The following is a 17,632-nucleotide window of genomic DNA, read 5'->3' as shown; positions in this document are numbered from 1 at the left end:
TTCAATAAGGATAAGTGCAGAGTCCTGCACTTAGGATGGAAGAATCCAATGCACCGCTACAGACTAGGGACCGAATGGCTAGGCAGCAGTTCTACGGAAAAGGACCTAGGGGTAACAGTGGACGAGAAGCTGGATATGAGTCAGCAGTGTGCCCTTGTTGCCAAGAAGGCCAATGGCATTTTGGGATGTATAAGTAGGGGCATAGCGAGCAGATCGAGGGACGTGATCGTTCCCCTCTATTCGACATTGGTGAGGCCTCATCTGGAGTACTGTGTCCAGTTTTGGGCCCCACACTACAAGAAGGATGTGGATAAATTGGAGAGAGTCCAGCGAAGGGCAACAAAAATGATTAGGGGTCTAGAACACATGACTTATGAGGAGAGGCTGAGGGAGCTGGGATTGTTTAGCCTGCAGAAGAGAAGAATGAGGGGGGATTTGATAGCTGCTTTCAACTACCTGAAAGGGGGTTCCAAAGAGGATGGCTCTAGACTGTTCTCAATGGTAGCAGATGACAGAATGAGGAGTAATGTTCTCAAGTTGCAGTGGGGGAGGTTTAGATTGGATATTAGGAAAAACTTTTTCACTAAGAGGGTGGTGAAACACTGGAATGCGTTACCTAGGGAGGTGGTAGAATCTCCTTCCTTAGAGGTTTTTAAGGTCAGGCTTGACAAAGCCCTGGCTGGGATGATTTAACTGGGAATTGGTCCTGCTTCGAGCAGGGGGTTGGACTAGATGACCTTCAGGGGTCCCTTCCAACCCTGATATTCTATGATTCTTTATATACTTTCAAAGACCCCCATGTTACCTATAGCAATACTGAGCCAGGGCTAGTTAGAGCAACTTGACAAATTCACACTGCTCTCTTGAGATGCAGCTACAGCTAGAACAGGGGTTCTCAAACTGGGGGTTGGGATCCCTCAAGGGGTCACAAGGCTATTGTATGTTTTTAATTTGGGGGTGGGGTATCACACTCAGAATCTTGCTATGTGAAAGGGGTCACCAGTAAAAAAAAGTGTGAGAACCACTGAGCTAGCAGAAGCTGGGTTCCCTATTTTCTGGACTGTTATGGAGCTGTAAAAACAAGAAAGGGCTTCTAGAATAGCTGCAACTGCCATCTCCGGAGGCTGATATTCCACTATGGCTATGAAAAAGACAGGAATGAGTCCTTTGCCCTACTCTAATGAGGCACAGCCTCAATGAAACAAAAGTTTTAGGAGAAGAAGAAACAAGAGTTTTGAGATTGGTAACTTGAGCACTCATGTTCCCACACCCTTGCTTCCTACCTGCAGCACTCAGTAATCTCTACCCCTTTCCTCTTCCCTAAAAGAATCCCAAGCCACACCACAGCATCCCTGCACTCAACTATATTTATACATTGTGTTCTTTCTCATGCACGGTGTAGTATTATAAATACTACAGTAAGAATGGTGACTTGCAAACCACTAGCTACCTTATCAGAATGAGGAACTGAATTAACAAGGCTGGGATTTGAACCAGAGGCTGATTTGACACACACACTCTGTGCAAACCGCCCCCATAAACTACAGTGATCAGTGTTGCGTATTTCTAAGAAATAATTTTAAAAAGCCAAACACAAAGTCACAGTTCAAACTCCACCTATGTCTAGTGTTTTAAAACATTCCAGAGAGTCTAAATATGTGATGTTATGTTGAACACACAAAATAGTAATAGATAAAATTCTGATCCTATTGAAGTCAGTGGAATGTTTATAATTGATTTCAATAGGGCCAGTATTTCACCCATTTTCTTATTTATTGGTATATCAATCCACAGTCCAACTTGGGGAAGTCAGTGTCATAACTAAGTCAAGACCAAATTTGGCCCTTAATACTCTGTACATTTGCATATTTATTCTTATTACCAATTCATCATACAATAAGGTTTTTCAACATATTAATTACACCAAGGTATGTCTCAGAAAAATGTAGGCTTGAGATAGCATTTGTATAAATATACCTTGATCTTTCATGATTTCCTAGAGATTTGAAATCTGAAATGGTAGTAGGGTACAGCAATCAGCTTGTCATCACATTTTATGTATTTTTAAAAGCACAGCACCTACAAGATTGATGAAGATTTTGGTTTTAGAAAGATATGGATATTGCCATTTAGATTTAATGGAACTACAATGGTATAAATAACCCAAAATATTAAGATTAAAAGAAAGGGAGAGAACTACTTTTTAATTAAAATTAGCACTGTATTATAACAAAATTTGACAAATGTCACTATAATCAAATCTAATTTGCTTCTTGGCATTTCTGCTAAGAACGAACAATAGCATAAGCCTTCTGAGGAAAGGAAGTTAGAATAGGAATTTGAAGAACCATTAAATTGAACAGGGAAATCAGGAAGCAGGTCCTATTTCTCAGGACCTATAGGGATATAAATGATCAGTTAAAGCAAGTTACTTGTTCCTCTTTTGGAATTTCAAAGATCTTCTTCCCTCTCCCTACCGTTATCAACTTTACCTTCCCCACTGGGACTATTTCAGTTTTTAGTATTGTGAAAGCACCAAAAAAGATTGACAGAAGGAGGGGTAAAATGTTAAACAGTTTTAAATATCTAGCAAAGGCTTTGTAGTTTGCCTTAAAAATGGGCATCTGTACAAGACAAGCCAGCCAAAATACAAAGCCTCAGTCAAAATAAGCCTTTAGCCATAAAACTGTAACACTCTCTAATGAGTCCTTGCATACCATATTTTAGCTGCAACAGATTTTTAAAAACAATACCTGAAGAAGAAACATGTTAATATGAACATCCACTACTGGACTCTAGACACTGAAGTGACAACCTGTGCTATTTTAACTAAGAAGGCACTAGCTACCACAATAGAGCATTGCTACCTCTATTAAAAAAGGCACTTAAATAATCTGGAATTCTGATATTTGGCCACTTGAACTAATCACTTGCTAGCATTAATGATGAGACTGTAATCATGATACACAGTTATTTCTCTTTTACACTAGATTTTAAATAAATATTCTTCACTTTAAATAACTTTGGGTTTGTTTACTAGAGCAGTAAATATATCAAACTATTTGCTTGTTCCACCGAATTACACAAAAGGTGTATGTAACTATCCAACAACTATCCATCCCTTTGCAGTTAGTTTCAATGTACTGAAACAGCATTAGTTGCTCTTTCACTTTTATTAAGTTCACTTACATTGACCAAATAAGTATCACTAAAGTAGAGAGTATATAAAATAAGAGTGATTCAATGGCTTCCGGTGCTCCATAAAAACCAAGTACTTAATTCAGCTATAAAACTTTAGAAATGACTTTAGATACAAAAAGTACAGTACACAGAACATCCGTTTATAGATCACTAAGGAAACTTTTGCACCATTGAGACAGCCATAAGTTCTGAACCTGTTTTTGTTTTGTTTTTTTGCATCCTTGGTCAAAGCTTCAGTCAGTTGAAATTGGGAACACTTGGGATTCAAGATACCCTGAGCACATACTAGTGCAACATCACAAAAAACATAACATAATCCAATGAATCAGAAAAAAAAATGAACCAAAAGTCAGATGGTGCTTTATTATACAAGCATGACAGCAAGTTCCTTTGGAAAATAACTTCTTGGGTGGACTTCCAGATCAGTGAGGTAGTCCCATGGGAGAGAATGGAAGGGAGGAGACCTTAGTCCCTACTTGAGATGCCTGCCAAATAGTTTCTCAGTTTGGAGCATAAATACGATGGGTGAGGACCGTGGCCCCTACTAGGGAACATAGCGAAACAGCCTCTCAGTCCAGGTGAGGGTGGTAGTCGCAGCTGGTGACAGGGGCCAGGCAGGTTCTCAATCTGGGTTTGGGTGGGCAGGAACCTGGCTCTGTGGAGGAAATGTTCCCATCAGTCTGAGCCATAAAGTGCAGTAGAAGAACACGGTCCAGACAAATGCAATGTAAACAGGTGACTGACACTTGTCTCTGTTCGCTTCTTCCAGGGGAAAAGCCTCCCCCCCCGCCCCAGATGTCCCCGTTCCCAGGCGGGGCAGCAGCTCACGATCTGGCTACGGGGAAGCGGCGGATCCTCACCACGGGCGCCAGGTCCACTTGGAGGATCCGCTGCGCCTGGCGCCGCGCCGCCTCCAGGCTCCGCGGCTTCCAGACGCTGCCCCGCACCTTGATGGTGGGGAAGGTGGTGAGACTGGGGGTGGCCGCTTTCCAGATCTCCTCTAAGGACCGGCCCGCAAAGGGAGCACACGAGGGCACCTCGGCCGAGCCGACCTGCTCCTCCTCGTCCTCCTCCCGCGGCCGCTGCGCTTCCCTGCCGGAGGGACCGGCGAGCGCTGGGGCGCGTTTCCTCCCCTTCTTTGCGCGGCCCGGCGCTCCGCGCTTGGCGCCGGCGGCCAGGGGGCGCCTCCTGGCCGCTCCGCGGCGGGTCCGGTGTCCCGGCGCCGGGAGCCGGTCGGGCACCACGGCCCGGCAGGAGGCGTAGCCGTACACGTCCTTGCTGCGCAGGATGACCGGGGAGAACTGGTGCTTGAGGCTGCAGAGGAAGTTCCACAGCTCCGAGTCCGAGCTCATGAACTCGGTGGAGCGGGGCATGAAGAGCTTGAAGGCGTCGCCCAGCGCCTTGGTGCCGGCGAAGGACACCTGCGACCGGGAGTAGACAACTTTCTCCGCCTCGCCCTCCTCGCCCCACGCCGCCGCGCCAAGCCCGGCAGCAGCTCCCCGGCCGGCTCCCTCCTGCTTCATCCTCCCGGCTCCTCGCTCCAGCGCCGCCTGCCTCCGACTGCAGGGCGCAACGGCCGCAGAGTGAGGGCTGCTGGCCTCAGCGCCGGCCCCACCACGCCGCTCGCTCGCCTGTCTCCTGCCGCCGCTGCTGAGCCAGCCACAGCCGTACGCGCTCCTTTGCCTGTCTCTCCTCCTCCCAGGGCGGAGAGCAGCGATCAATATCCTACCGCCCGGCTGGAGTGCTCCTCCCCATTCGCTCCCCTCAGGCACAAGAGCCAGCGTGGCTATTACTGAGCGTGCGCGGATAAGCTGCGCGTGCTCAGTAACAGCCACTGAAGCCGTTCGCTGCCCTCACTCTGCCCTTACTTGGGGAGGAGGCGAGAGAGTGTGCCGGCTGTGAAAGCCGAGGGGGGAGGGGTGGGCAGAATGTGTGCAGGGGCAAACTGAGTGCACTGGAGGCATGGGAAAGAGAGGGTGGGAGCCGAGATTTGGAAGGGGTAAATGTTAGCACAGCAGAGGTGAGCAGCTGTTTGGAAAGGTGGGGGACAGAGGGGCTCCCTGCTCCTTCTGCACAGAAAGGAAATCTCCACACCCGGCCTACAGGCACACTCAGGGAGGCCACTCATCCAGTTTTGTACTGGAGGGTCTGGCTTTTTGGCTGGTTTGTCCCCTGTCCTGTACTGGGACAAAAGCACATCCAGTTCTGTGTGGTATCAAACAGGGGACACCATTTTGAAGCGCACGCTGCTCTGCTCCTGCCTGCACAACCTCACACGCTGCATGCCTGGGCAGGGCAGGGCCCTTTTGAAAATGTTGTCCCTCAGCGGCATGACTTTGCACACACCACATATGTGAGCTCATGTCCGTGGGGTCAGGGCAGCTGGCTCTTGAAAATGGTGACCCTGGTGATATGACCTCGCACACATTGTGCATGCCAGTGAGGGAGGGGCAACTTGCTGTTGAAAATGGTGTCCCCTGTGCAGCGTGACTGGCACACACCATACATGTGAGATCACACCAGTGGGGGCAAAAGAAGCTCACTCTTGAAAATAGTGTCTCCTTTGCAGCATAACTTCGTCATGATGGCAGGGGCAGGGTCATGCAGACAGGGGTGGAGTCACACAAGCAGGGTCAGGCCTATGCTGTTTTGGGAAGTGCCAGAATGTCCAGTATTCTAGGAACAGTTAGTGGGAACCTTACACACAGTACCTAGCCAAAGCTGCTTTTCCCTATCGGAAATGATGGTTGAACTGCTAAAGGAGACAGGATTCAGTTAAATATTTTATTCACATAACTCCTAATATATATATATATTCATACATTTTTAGTGTTTAAAAGAATCCCTTATCTGTTTATATGTCTGCATAAAGCCTCATACAGTAATTCACAGATTTGTCTTATGTGCTATTCTGATTTCCTAAATTGGACTCCCTTGCTTGTAAACCCCTATAAATATAGTTTCACTCCTTTTAATTATTTATTTTAAAATATTTTTATTATTCTTAGTACTTCATCATTTACCTTGTTAACATTATACAGCTGGATGTCACTGTGCTCTTGATATTTTTAATGGCAAATAATTATTGGAAATAATAATTGCTTGTAACTTCAGCAATCACATCTCATTAATAGGCAGCAGATTTAACACAAACCAAAAGGAAGTATTTCTTCACACAACTCACAGTCAACCTGTGGAACTCCTTGCCAGAAGATGTTGTGAAGGCCAAGACTACAATAGGGTTCAAAAACTAACTAGATAAATTCATGGAGGATAAGCCCATCAATGGCTATTAGCCAGGATGGGCAGGGGTGGTGTCCCTAGCCTCTGTTTGCCAGAAGCTTGGAATGGGTGACAGGGAATGGATCACTTGATGATACCTGTTCTATTCATTCCCTCTGGGGCACCTGCCATTGGTCACTGTGGGAAGACAGGATATTGGGCTAGATGGACCTTTGGTCTGACCCAGTATGGCCAGTCTTATGTTCACACTATAGCACTTCTGTGACAGCGGGACATCCCACTACCATCTTCTGCTCTGTCTACACACTTAGACTCAGAGACTTTCCGTTGTTAAACACCACAGTGCAGTTTTCTTTACACTCTCTCTTCCCACCACCTTACTAATGCGTAGACTGTATTTAGTTACAGTTTCATTTTCTCCTCAGTTCTGTGCAAAAGAGAGGGAAGAGATCTCTCTACCCAGAGATCCATCCTGGTTCCGGCTCTGCCAGTTTCCCCCTCTCTCCTGCACCTCCTTCCTGTGTCTTCTTATACCTCCTGTGTTACTGGGCCAGTTTGCTCATTAGTACCCCCCTCCCCAAGCCCATTCTAATCTATTAATTTGGCCCCAACATTTCCACTTTGTGGGAATTAAAGGTATTTAAGTGACCAGAGTGCTGGCTCAGTTGTTGGTTCCCAGCACCCATTTCCCAGGACTTCAATAGGTGTTGCTTCCCAGCATTCTGTCAAAATGGCCCAAGTTTTTATTTTGATTTTGTAATTTGCAGTTTGCACCATGCACTCTTTTGGATTTCTACTTGGAAGATGAGGTAGAGGGAGCAAAAGGGCAGCGATGGGGCTTTTCCTGGTTCACAGCAATTCTTCCCAATTACATTTGGTGTTATAGAGGCAGAAGGAAAGGTCTCACCCAATAATCATCTAGCACGACCAACAACAAAAAATTACCTGGTTATCACAGTAGCCCTTCCATCCCACCCCACCCCTCAGCCAAAGCCCTAAAAAGTAACTGCACCCCCCATTTGCAACTCCTATCTCACAAGATACTTCCTTCACTGAACGCCTCACAATACCACCTGGCTTCAGCTCACTCCAAAATAATAACATAATCAGAATTTCCAACCTGTATGTCAAATGTTCATGCTTCCCTCACTTTTCAGGTTGCATTCAGAGTCCCTTTACAGGGTTTTCAAGATGCAGCAAAATAAATTTTCTTGTGTGTATTTAAAAAGAAGGATTTGTGTAGCAACTATAAGGGGGACAGGATCCCCAGAGAAAGAACAAAAGACTCAAAAGGAGAACCCAGGTGAAAAGAACAAAGAAGTGGACAAAATTCACATAATACTAGATTAAAATTATGCTCGTGTTTATATAATACTATCTACTGAAATCCCTAGATCCTATAGGCTTTTTGATTACCAAGAAAAAGTTATTGCAATGCTGTAAATCATTTATTCAGTTCACTGATGTGTTGGAAGATATTGATGTATTCACAATATTTACATAATTAATTTTGTATCCTAGGATAGCACATTGGTTATGAAGTCCAAAAATAATGACCGTGTCCTCCAGTTTGTTGATTTTTTTTGTGAGCCACCATTTTAACCTGGTTCACAGCACCATTCCTCACTGTGTGGTACTCATAATGCTTTCCAGCACTGCAATACAATTTTCTCAGATATCAACAAATTACGTCTTTCTCAGCCTGTGACTTTCAATAACTTAGAGATCGATCCTAATAAAATAGACTAGATATAAACTGAAGAGTCTTTGAATAAAAGCAAGGAGTCCCCCTCTGTATCCAATGTCTCCAGGAATCCTTAATCTGTGTGGGGACTATTTACATTTTTGAGATTTTTTAAAAATCTGAGGCTTAAATGACTCACTGAAATACACAAGGAAAAAATTCTTCATAAGGAGACATTTTGGCTTAGTCCACACACTAGAAATTGTGTGCCAGTTTAGCTATAGTCTCCTTGTGTAGCTGAACTTTTTACTGGTGTAAAAGTGTTTTGGCAGCATATTTTACACTAGTTCCCCAAACAAAATAAGCTATACCAGAAAGCACATTTTTGCAGATATAACTGTGTCTACACTAGGGCTTTTGCTGACATAAATGTTTTTTAAAAAAAAAGTTACACCCCTAACTGATGTTACTATACTGTTAAAAGTTTTAAGTGTAGACCTGACCTTGGAAAAACTACCTTAAAAACTAATCCGAAAATGAACAAGTCTTCCTACAGCTAAGTGAGATTTGGAATATCTTTGACGGTTCTACCTCTTTATTTGCTTCTCTGAAGATATCGGATGAGATCCTTGCCTACTATACTCTTCCTTTTACATTGCATGAAAGGGCTGGAGCACTGTAAAGGGGCCCTAAAAACCTCATAATCTACCATGAGTCCCCTCAGCTCAGGAACTGCAGAGACTGCTGTAAACCAGTCTCCTGAGGACCCCTTTGCAAGCCCTGGCATATGGCCAAGGCTGAGGATGCAAGGGGTGTACTGGGGATGGGACCATAGCACTGCCGAAATTTCAGGGAATGCTGCAACCCATAGGGCAGCCTGCCTGAAATTTGACAGGCCCCATGGTTGTCTAAATTAGAACAGAGATCTCTCCAGTAACCACAACAGCCCAGTATCAGGAGGGTGCTGTCACAGATCAGGGCAATTGAACCTTATTTTCCCTTAATGGTTCAGCAAGGGTACTGATCCTCAGGCTTGTGACTTCCTAGCCATTGCCTTTCTTGGGTGGAGACCCATTATCTCTCTCCTTCCTGACCAGAGTATTTCCCTGTCTTCACTGTGTTATCCCCAGCAAACAACGGTCAGCCTAAACAGGCCAACTTGTTTCGTCTTCAGAGACTGATAATAATGTAATTATTTATTTATAAGTTATCACACAGTTCTTTATAAGCAAGCATATTTTATTCTTAAGCACTACAGAGAAAACATATTAAAAACAATAAAGAACCTACGTGCATACTAAGAAGCTTACCCTCCCTTGCCATCTCCACCAGGGCTCTGGTTAGTGTAGTTCTTCCAACCCTTCCCTAAGGATTGGGGCCTTCCATGGACAGGAGGTCCTGTTCCTTTGTTGGAACTGAACCAAAGCCCTGAGTCAGTTCACCACCAGGTTATTTATGGAGTGTCCTTTCTTTGTCTGCTGGTCTCTAGAGAATCCAATTAGAACCTTTGAAGACAGCATGAATAGGTAATCAGACAGACAATGAGTCCCTTCCCCGCAGGGAAGCTTCAAAGAACTGATAACAGGAGGAATTACATTAGCATACACCCGCCTCCTAAAAGCAGTTACATACAATCTTACAATAACACAAACTATTGCATTTTAATACAATGGACCCTAAAAGTATTAGACTTAGTTTAATAAGGTTTATGACAATATTTATGACAATATTCTGGATAAACCTTGCTGGATTATCTGTCATGGGCACAAAGGTGGTTAACCCTTCCTCGAAGCTGCAAGTTGTGCCCATTGTATTTGCGTGTATTCCTACTCTCCGCCTCCTTCCACCATTCATTAAGGAGATAAAATTTTCAATGACTTTTTTCTAGGGCTCTCAAGTGATTAAAAAAATTAATCACAATTAATTGTGCTGTTAAACAATAATAGCATACCATTAATTTAAATATTTTGGGATATTTTCTATATTTTCAAATATATTGATTTCAATTACAAACACAGAATACAAAGTGTACAGTGCTCACTTTGCAAATATTTGTAATAAAAATAAATATAATGTCAAAAAAACAAAAGAAATAGTACTTTTCAATTCACCTAATACAGCTACTGTAATCTCTTTACCATGAAAGTTGAATTTACAAATGTAGAATTATGTACAAAAAAACCTGCATTCAAAAATAAAACAATGTATAACTTTAGCGCCTACAAGTCCACTCAGTCCTACTTCTTGTTCAGCCAATTGCTAAGACAAACAAATTTATTTACATTTGCAGGAGATAATGCTGCCGGCTTCTTGTTTACGAGGTCACCTGAAAGGGAGAACAGGTGTTCTTGTGGCACTGTTGTAGCTGGTGTCGCCAGATGCCAGATGCGGTAAAGATTCATATGTCTCTTTATACTTCAACAACCATTCCAGAGAACATGCGTCCATGCTGATGATGGGTTCTGCTCGATAACAATCCAAAGCAGAACGGACCGACAATGCATGTTCATTTTCATCCTCTGAGTCAGATGCCACCAGCAGAAGGTTGATTTTTTTTCGTGGTTCGGGTTCTGTAGTTTCCGCATCTGAGTGTTGCTCTTTTACGACTTTTGAAAGCATGCTCCACACCTCGTCCCTCTCAGATTTTGGACGGCATTTCAGATTCTTAAACCTTGGGTTAAGTGCTGTAGCTATCTTTAGAAATCTCACATTGGTACTTTCTTTGCGTTTTGTCAAAACCTCTATGAAAGTGTTCTTAAAACGAACATGTGCTGGATCATCATCCGAGACTGTTATAACATGAAATATATGGCAGAATGCAGTAAAACAGAAGAGGAGACATATAATTCTCCCCCAAGGAGTTCAGTCACAAATTTAATTAATGTGTTTTCTTTTTAAACGAGCATCATCAGCATGGAAGCATGTCCTCTGTAATAGTCACCGAAACATGAAGGGGTGTATGAATGTTTAGTATATCTGGCACATAAATACCTTGCAATACCGGCTACAAAAGTATTTTCCACTGAATGCATCCGATGAAGTGAGCTGTACCTCACGAAAGCTTATGCTCAAATAAATTTGTTAGTCTCTAAGGTGCCACTAGCACTCCTTTTCTTTTTGGCTACAAAAGTGCCATGCAAATGCCTGTTCTCAATTTCAGGTGTAAATAAGAACCAGGCAGCAGTATCTCCCGTAAATGTAAACAACTTGTTTGTCTTAGCGATTGGCTGAACAAGGAGTAGGACTGAGTGGACTTGTAGGCTCTAAAGTTTTACATTGTTTTGTTTTTGAGTGTAGTTATGTAACAAAAAAATAAATAAATCTACATTTGTAAGTTACACTTTCACGATAAAGAGATTGCACTACAATACTTGTATGAGGTGAATTGAAAAATACTACATCTTTTGTTTATCATTTTTACAGTGCAAATACTTGTAATCAGGAACAATAATATACAGTGAGCACTGTACACTTTGTATTCTGTGATCTAATTGAAATCAATATATTTGAAAATGTAGAAAATTATCCAAAAAATTTAATAAATTTCAATTGGTATTCTATTGTTTAACAGTACAATAAATTGCAATAAATTTTTTTAATCACAATTAATTTTTTTGAGTTAATCACGTGAGTTAACTGTGATTAATCAACAGCCCTACTTTTTTTTGATGGTCCCATTCTCTCATAAATAATCTTTGGGCATTGACTACACTAAGAATTTGGGGATTTTTTGCTTCCCGCTCATCAAAAGATGTGAAATGGAATGTGCTGGAGGGCACTGACGCAAATTGACATAACAACCAGTTTGATCTGCCTGTGCCTCAAAAGCTAAAAAAATCTTTGAGCTAGAGGAGTTCTAACCTGTCTAACCCATAGGTAGAAATACAATCAAATGATATGATACTAGAAGCAGATGTGGAAAGGCACCTCCTTCATCTCACTAGACTTAGCGCTTCCCTCTCTGGTGATGGCAGGCCTGAGGTAATCAGCCCCACACAGGGCAGGGTTTGCCTTCCCCTTCTGTATTCCCTTGGTCATACTTTCAGGGTAGGCCTGAGGATCAGCCTACAGGATGATCCTCCACCAAACAAAAAGGAAACAGTCTCATAAAAAAGGCCTCAGGCAACCCTTAATTAGGATCAGGTGTCTCAGGTGTCCCTAACTGACCTGAGGTAACCCCTTCTCAGCTTGTCGGGGAAAAGGGCCTTTAACGTTCTAGGGCTACTATATCAGCCTTCCTAGACCCTTATGCTGGTGTGGAGCTGCTGCTGCTAGGCCCAGAGCACTTGTCTCAATTTTTGTCTGGGCCAGACCCTGTCTGCTACCTTGCTGGCTGGTGGTTTTCCTGGTTGCTGCTGCTCCTTGGGGTCCTGCTGGCTTGCTCCCCAGAGGGGGAGTGAGAGACCCTGCCTTTGCTACCACCTGTGGGGTGCCTCTTGGCTGCCTGACTGACTGTTGGTTGCTGCTGTTTCTGCTGCCTTGAGGAAGAGGAGGACTTTTGCTGCTGGCGAAGCACACAGGAACTCTGCAGGACATTGTGGTGGGGATTTGTGGCTGGACTGAGACTTTTTTTCATCCTTGCTCCTGTGGTGGTGGTAGCTGCTTCTGTTGTGGGGAGAAGGGGGAGAGGTGTGGAGCACTCCCCTGTCTGTCCATCCCCCCCACTATCGCTCCACCAGCCCCACTTACCATCTGAACTTGCTCCTCACCCCGAGACTCAGCCACTTGCCTCACCCCTTTTCTCCACCATTTGGGATTGCAGCAGCAGCAGCAAGCAAAAACAGCTTTGCGCAAGTGCCTGTGCCTTTCCCCTCCCCTCCTCTGCTGCTTTTGGCTGGTGGACTTTCCCACCATCTGCTTTGCCCACCAGCCTCACTGCAGCAGTTTGCCGCCTTTTCCTGTGCTCCCTGCCCCTCCCACTCCTTGCTGCCCCTTTTTTTGGCACCTGTTCTGCCCTGGTCCCCTAGTAGATTTTGTTTGCCTGCCCCACCCAAGCCCTTGCAGTTATCCTCTGTGTTTTTCCTGTCCTGCCCATCTCCTCCCAGTCGTTCCTTTTCCCCTTTGCCTTCCGTAGCCCCACCCTCATCCAGCAACCCCCTTGCTCTGTGCACCCATGTCCCCTCCCAACGTACTGGTGCCCCTTCCCCTCCTATGTTGAGCCACACTGTTCACTGCACCCCCTCATATATTGTAGTCCTTCCCCTCCCCAGTGCAACCAGAGGAGCCGGCATTCCCATCTCGCGTCGGTGATTGCGCCATCCCTTCCCTGCCTTGATTGGTGCTCCTGTACCACCCTCTCTCTAGGCATCATCCTCCCCTGCCTGCAGCCTAGCGGGGAGAGGTGGTTGGCCTTCCTCTCCCCCCTTCGGTGCTCATCCCCATCCCCTCTGAGCATGGTGGGGGAAATGGTGGGTGGGTTGACCCTGCTGCCCACCCTCCACCCCCGCCTGCTCCCCCATCCATCCCTGCCGCTACTCTCTCGACCGCCACTACTGAACCGCCTACCATCACCCCTGCTGGGGCACCGGTGGCAGCGGGCACAAGTGCAGACCCTGTTGCTGCCATGCCTTCTGTCTCCTCCAATTCTGGGGGAGCCCCCGCAGCTGGTAGAAAGGGCCAGGAAATGCAGCCCTGCCATCGGCCATGGCTTCCCCTGCCCCTTCCTTTACCATCCCTTCCACCAGCTCTGGAGGCATCCCTCCCTCAACCCCCAGCGCATACATCCAGGTGGCCGCAGTCCCTCCACCCACCACCTCGTCATCCATCCTGGCCACGGCCTCCGGTTTCATCCCTGGTGGCTGGGGACCCTTTCCCACCCTGAACAGGAAGCACGGCGTCCATTGCCTCCTGGTGCCCACCTCGCCCCATGTAGACACCTAATGCGGGCATTGACGAGGGTGGGTGGGGCCCACAGCCATGGTGGTGGCCTCCAAGATGTACGGGAAGGTGGTTTTCTTCCTGGCTTGGGAGGCTGCCGCCCAGAAGGCAGTGGAGAAGGGCCTGGTGGTGGAGGGCATGTATGCCCCCCTTGAGCCCTGGAGGACCTGGATCCCTGTCCCATGAACCTCCCTGGCTGCCCCATCCATATACCTCGAGCTGGCTGCATGACCTGCAGCAGGTTCGCTTTAGAACTGTGCCACGGGCACATCTGTACATGCTCATGCTCTATACTCTCCATTTCCTCACCCTTTTGTCCTGCCCTGACACTAAATGGCAGGACCTAATGTCATTTGTTGAGGGTGAGGAATCCTGGTGGGCCAGCCTATACTCCACCTTGGCTCCATGGCCCGCCGGGGATATCGGTTGGCGGCTCTTTCATGGAGCCGTGAGCACGGGTGTGTACCTGGCACAGTTCACCTCCGTTCCCGATACCTGTCCCTTTTGTGGCATGAGGGAGACCCTGGTGCACACCTCTCTTGAGTGCGCCAGGCTGAAGCCCCTGTTCCGGCTCCTCCTGGACCTCCTTTTACATTTTTGGCTGCACTTCTCCCCACGCCTTCTTATATATGCACACCCCGTCTGTGGCCCCACAAAGTTGCGGGACCTCTTCGTCAACTTCCTCTTAGCGATGGCCAAAGTGGCCATCTGTAACACCAGGAAGAGGATGTTGGCTGAGGGGATTCTTTGTGACTGTGGGCCCTACTTCAGTTCCTCTCTCCGCTCATGTATCCGGGCAGAGTTCCTCTGGGCAGCATCCGCTGGCTCCCTTGACACCTTAGAGGAGCAGTGGGCGCTGTCCGGGGTTCTCTGCTCAGTGTCCCCTTCAGGTTCCCTACTTCTGACCCTTTGACCCACACGCCCGTCCTTGTTTTTTCAGTTGCCCACTGTAATTATTTGAGTCCCAGGCTCAGTAGATCTTCCCGATAGGCTGGTGGAGAGTCCTTTCACCTCCCAAAACCCAATATGAAGACCCTCTTGCAGCCATCTGGCCTGACTTTGTCACACAGAGTTACAGGTAAGAAATTACCCCTTACTGCCAATGGAAATAAGTCAATTCTGTCTATACCATGGTTCTATAAACATAACCTGAAATAGGAATGCACCTGGCAAATGACCTAGAAAATTACTGGTGTAGAATACTGTGGAATTTTCAGCAAAAGCAGTAGAGTGAGTTTTTATAAGTATAGGTTAAAACATATTATTATGCTCCTTTTATGTTAATCCACATTTATTAAGTACCTCTACTTCTTTGCTTCCAGAGTAGACAAAAGCACATAATGCAGACTTAATTTTTGCATCTTTAGTGCAAGTATCATACAACATACCAATCTCCTCTGAAAAAAAAAATAGCCATCTCAAGGAAATACATGTTACTCCAAGTATCTTTCAGTAGTTTACAATAGCTCAGTACCATAACAGTAATAATCCTTAGCAAGTACATAGCTCTTCCTTTTCATCTTCCAACTTGCTTACAAACTTCAATTAAATTATCATTCACAGCATCTTTGAGTTAGGTAAGTAAATATTACTATTTTACAGAGAAGTAAAGTGAAGCACTGGATTTTAATGACTTGCCTAAAAAGGATGGGTTTGGTGATCTAATTCTGTAAGTCTTTTTAATTTCTGTTTTGATTCTAAAACTACAGTGATTGTCTGTATTGGAACTGGGATTAGAAATCAGGAATTCCTGGCTCTCAATCATTTGAATAAGTTATTAGAACATTCTTTTCGCTACAGAATTCTTGGTAAGGGGGGAAAAAAAATCTCTTGACAAAGTATTGGATACACATTTTACACATTGGATACACATTTAAAAATATCTCATGTTGGCTGTAAATCAATTTTCTCTTTACTAAGTCTGGTTTTATTTTTCCTTGTTCCTCCTCTTTCTCCCTTCACTCCATCTAAACTTTCTGCTAAACCACTTATCTTGGCTTTGCCTACACTAGACTGTCCCTGCATTTCCCACCATTGCTAGCGCTGGGATGGTTCCACTGGTAGGAGCTCTAGAACAGACAAGGTGCCAGTACTTTAACCACTATTTCATCTAGAACAGGTCTGTACAGTGATAGATGACATGGTGGTTAAGACACCAGGAGCCAGTCTACACTACTGTTCCCCAATTGTCTTCACTGTTGGAATTGCCTCACTGGTAGTTATGGTGGGAAACCTCACAGAAAAAGTTTAGTGTAGGTATAGACTTTGGAAGTGGATTAAACTAAACCGGCAAAAGGCACTCGTATTCTGGAATAAGTGTGTTGTGACAGAGTCAGGCTCCGACTTTTACTTTTCTTTTTTACTCGGCCCTGAGCCCCCAACCCCACTATGCCACCTCCCTGAAGCTACACCCTCACTCCATCCCCTCCCCAAGGGCCCCGCCTGTCTGCCACTCGCTGCTCTCCGCCCTCCCCCAACTCCTTCCCCGAGCCACCAAACAGCTGTTCGGCAGCAGAGCCACCTATCAGCTGTTTGGCAGCGCCCCAGATTAGCTGATCAGTGCTGAGCACCCACTATTTTTTTTTTCTGTGTGTGCTCCAGCCCCAGAGTACCCATGGAGTTGGTGCCTATGGAGTGGATGTTTTCAGAGAACTATCCACAATGACTCCAACATTTTGCTGAGCGAGGGTATTTTTCATGTAAGTTTGGATCATGGTTCCTGGGAGGGGCACCGGAACAAAGAGAGCCAAGGGGCCATGGCCTCCCACTTTTTGCCACGGGCCCAGCCCCTGCCTATCTTCTCCCCTGCAAAGCCCCATCCCCTGTCCAGGCAGGATGCTGGAGGTCAGCCCAGATAAGAGCAGTCCAGGGAGCCCGGGCAGCTGTGGGGAGCCACAGACCCTCCAGCTGTCGGGGTGGGCGTGGGGGACTAGAGCAGCCCCAGGCCCATGTCCCCACTCCCCGGGCATCCTACCCAGGATAGATGGAGGGTTCATGGTTCCCCACAGCTGCCCGTCTGCGGCTTTTTGGCTTCTGTAGCCCCACCCCCAGGCCAGGCTGGAAGCTGGAGCCAGGTCAGGGTAAGAGCTGCACAGGCAGCTGTGGAGGGCTGCAGACCCTCCACCTGCCCTGGGCGGAGGCTTGCAGGATGGGAACACAGGCCGGGGGCTGCTCTCAGGCCCCCACACCCCAAGCAGGTGGATGGACCTGGGCCCCACAGCCAGGCTCTGGCTTCCGTCTTGGCCAGGGGGGCGGGACCTAGGAGGAAAAAGGCGAGATGGGGCGGGGCCACAGAGAGGGTGGGGCCTCATGCTCCCCCACCCCCCACTTTTAGGAAGAATCCATTGCCCCTGGTTCCTGGGAAGCCAGCCCGCTCTGCAGCAGACTGCACTTTGCGGGGACACCTACTTGTTTAATAAGAAAAGTAACTATGAAGAAGTGCAAGCCCCAGTTCACAATTTGTAGTGTAACCATTTGTTTCCATCACTCTCTCTTGTTTCTAGTGGAATCTCTATTCTTTCTTAAATAAACCTTCTTTTGTTTCATTACAAACTGTGTTATACAGGAGAAGTGGTTCAAGGTGAAACTGGGTTACACTGCTCCTTTGGTGGCAGAGGACCTGGGATT

At 46.2% G+C, this 17,632-nt stretch overlaps 1 protein-coding gene across 1 annotated transcript; it reads right to left on the bottom strand.

The window, feature by feature from the left end:
* Positions 1 to 1,762: 1,762 nt before the first annotated feature.
* On the bottom strand, positions 1,763 to 4,959 carry CCDC71L (coiled-coil domain containing 71 like). The gene has a single exon (XM_073331822.1). The coding sequence runs from the start codon at positions 4,722 to 4,724 to the stop codon at positions 4,026 to 4,028; it is 699 nt and encodes a 232-aa protein (XP_073187923.1). The 5' UTR covers positions 4,725 to 4,959; the 3' UTR covers positions 1,763 to 4,025.
* Positions 4,960 to 17,632: the final 12,673 nt, after the last annotated feature.

Source organism: Lepidochelys kempii, chromosome 1 (assembly GCF_965140285.1).
Source record: "Lepidochelys kempii isolate rLepKem1 chromosome 1, rLepKem1.hap1, whole genome shotgun sequence".
In the NCBI taxonomy this organism is placed as follows: Eukaryota; Metazoa; Chordata; order Testudines; family Cheloniidae; genus Lepidochelys; species Lepidochelys kempii.
The sequence above is the reverse complement of the archived record's forward strand: the minus strand, read 5'-3'. Positions and strand labels throughout refer to the sequence as shown.

Excerpts from the sequence above, each read along its gene's own strand:
- CCDC71L (XM_073331822.1), bottom strand. The coding sequence starts at position 4,724 with ATGAAGCAGGAGGGAGCCGGCCGGGGAGCTGCTGCCGGGCTTGGCGCG.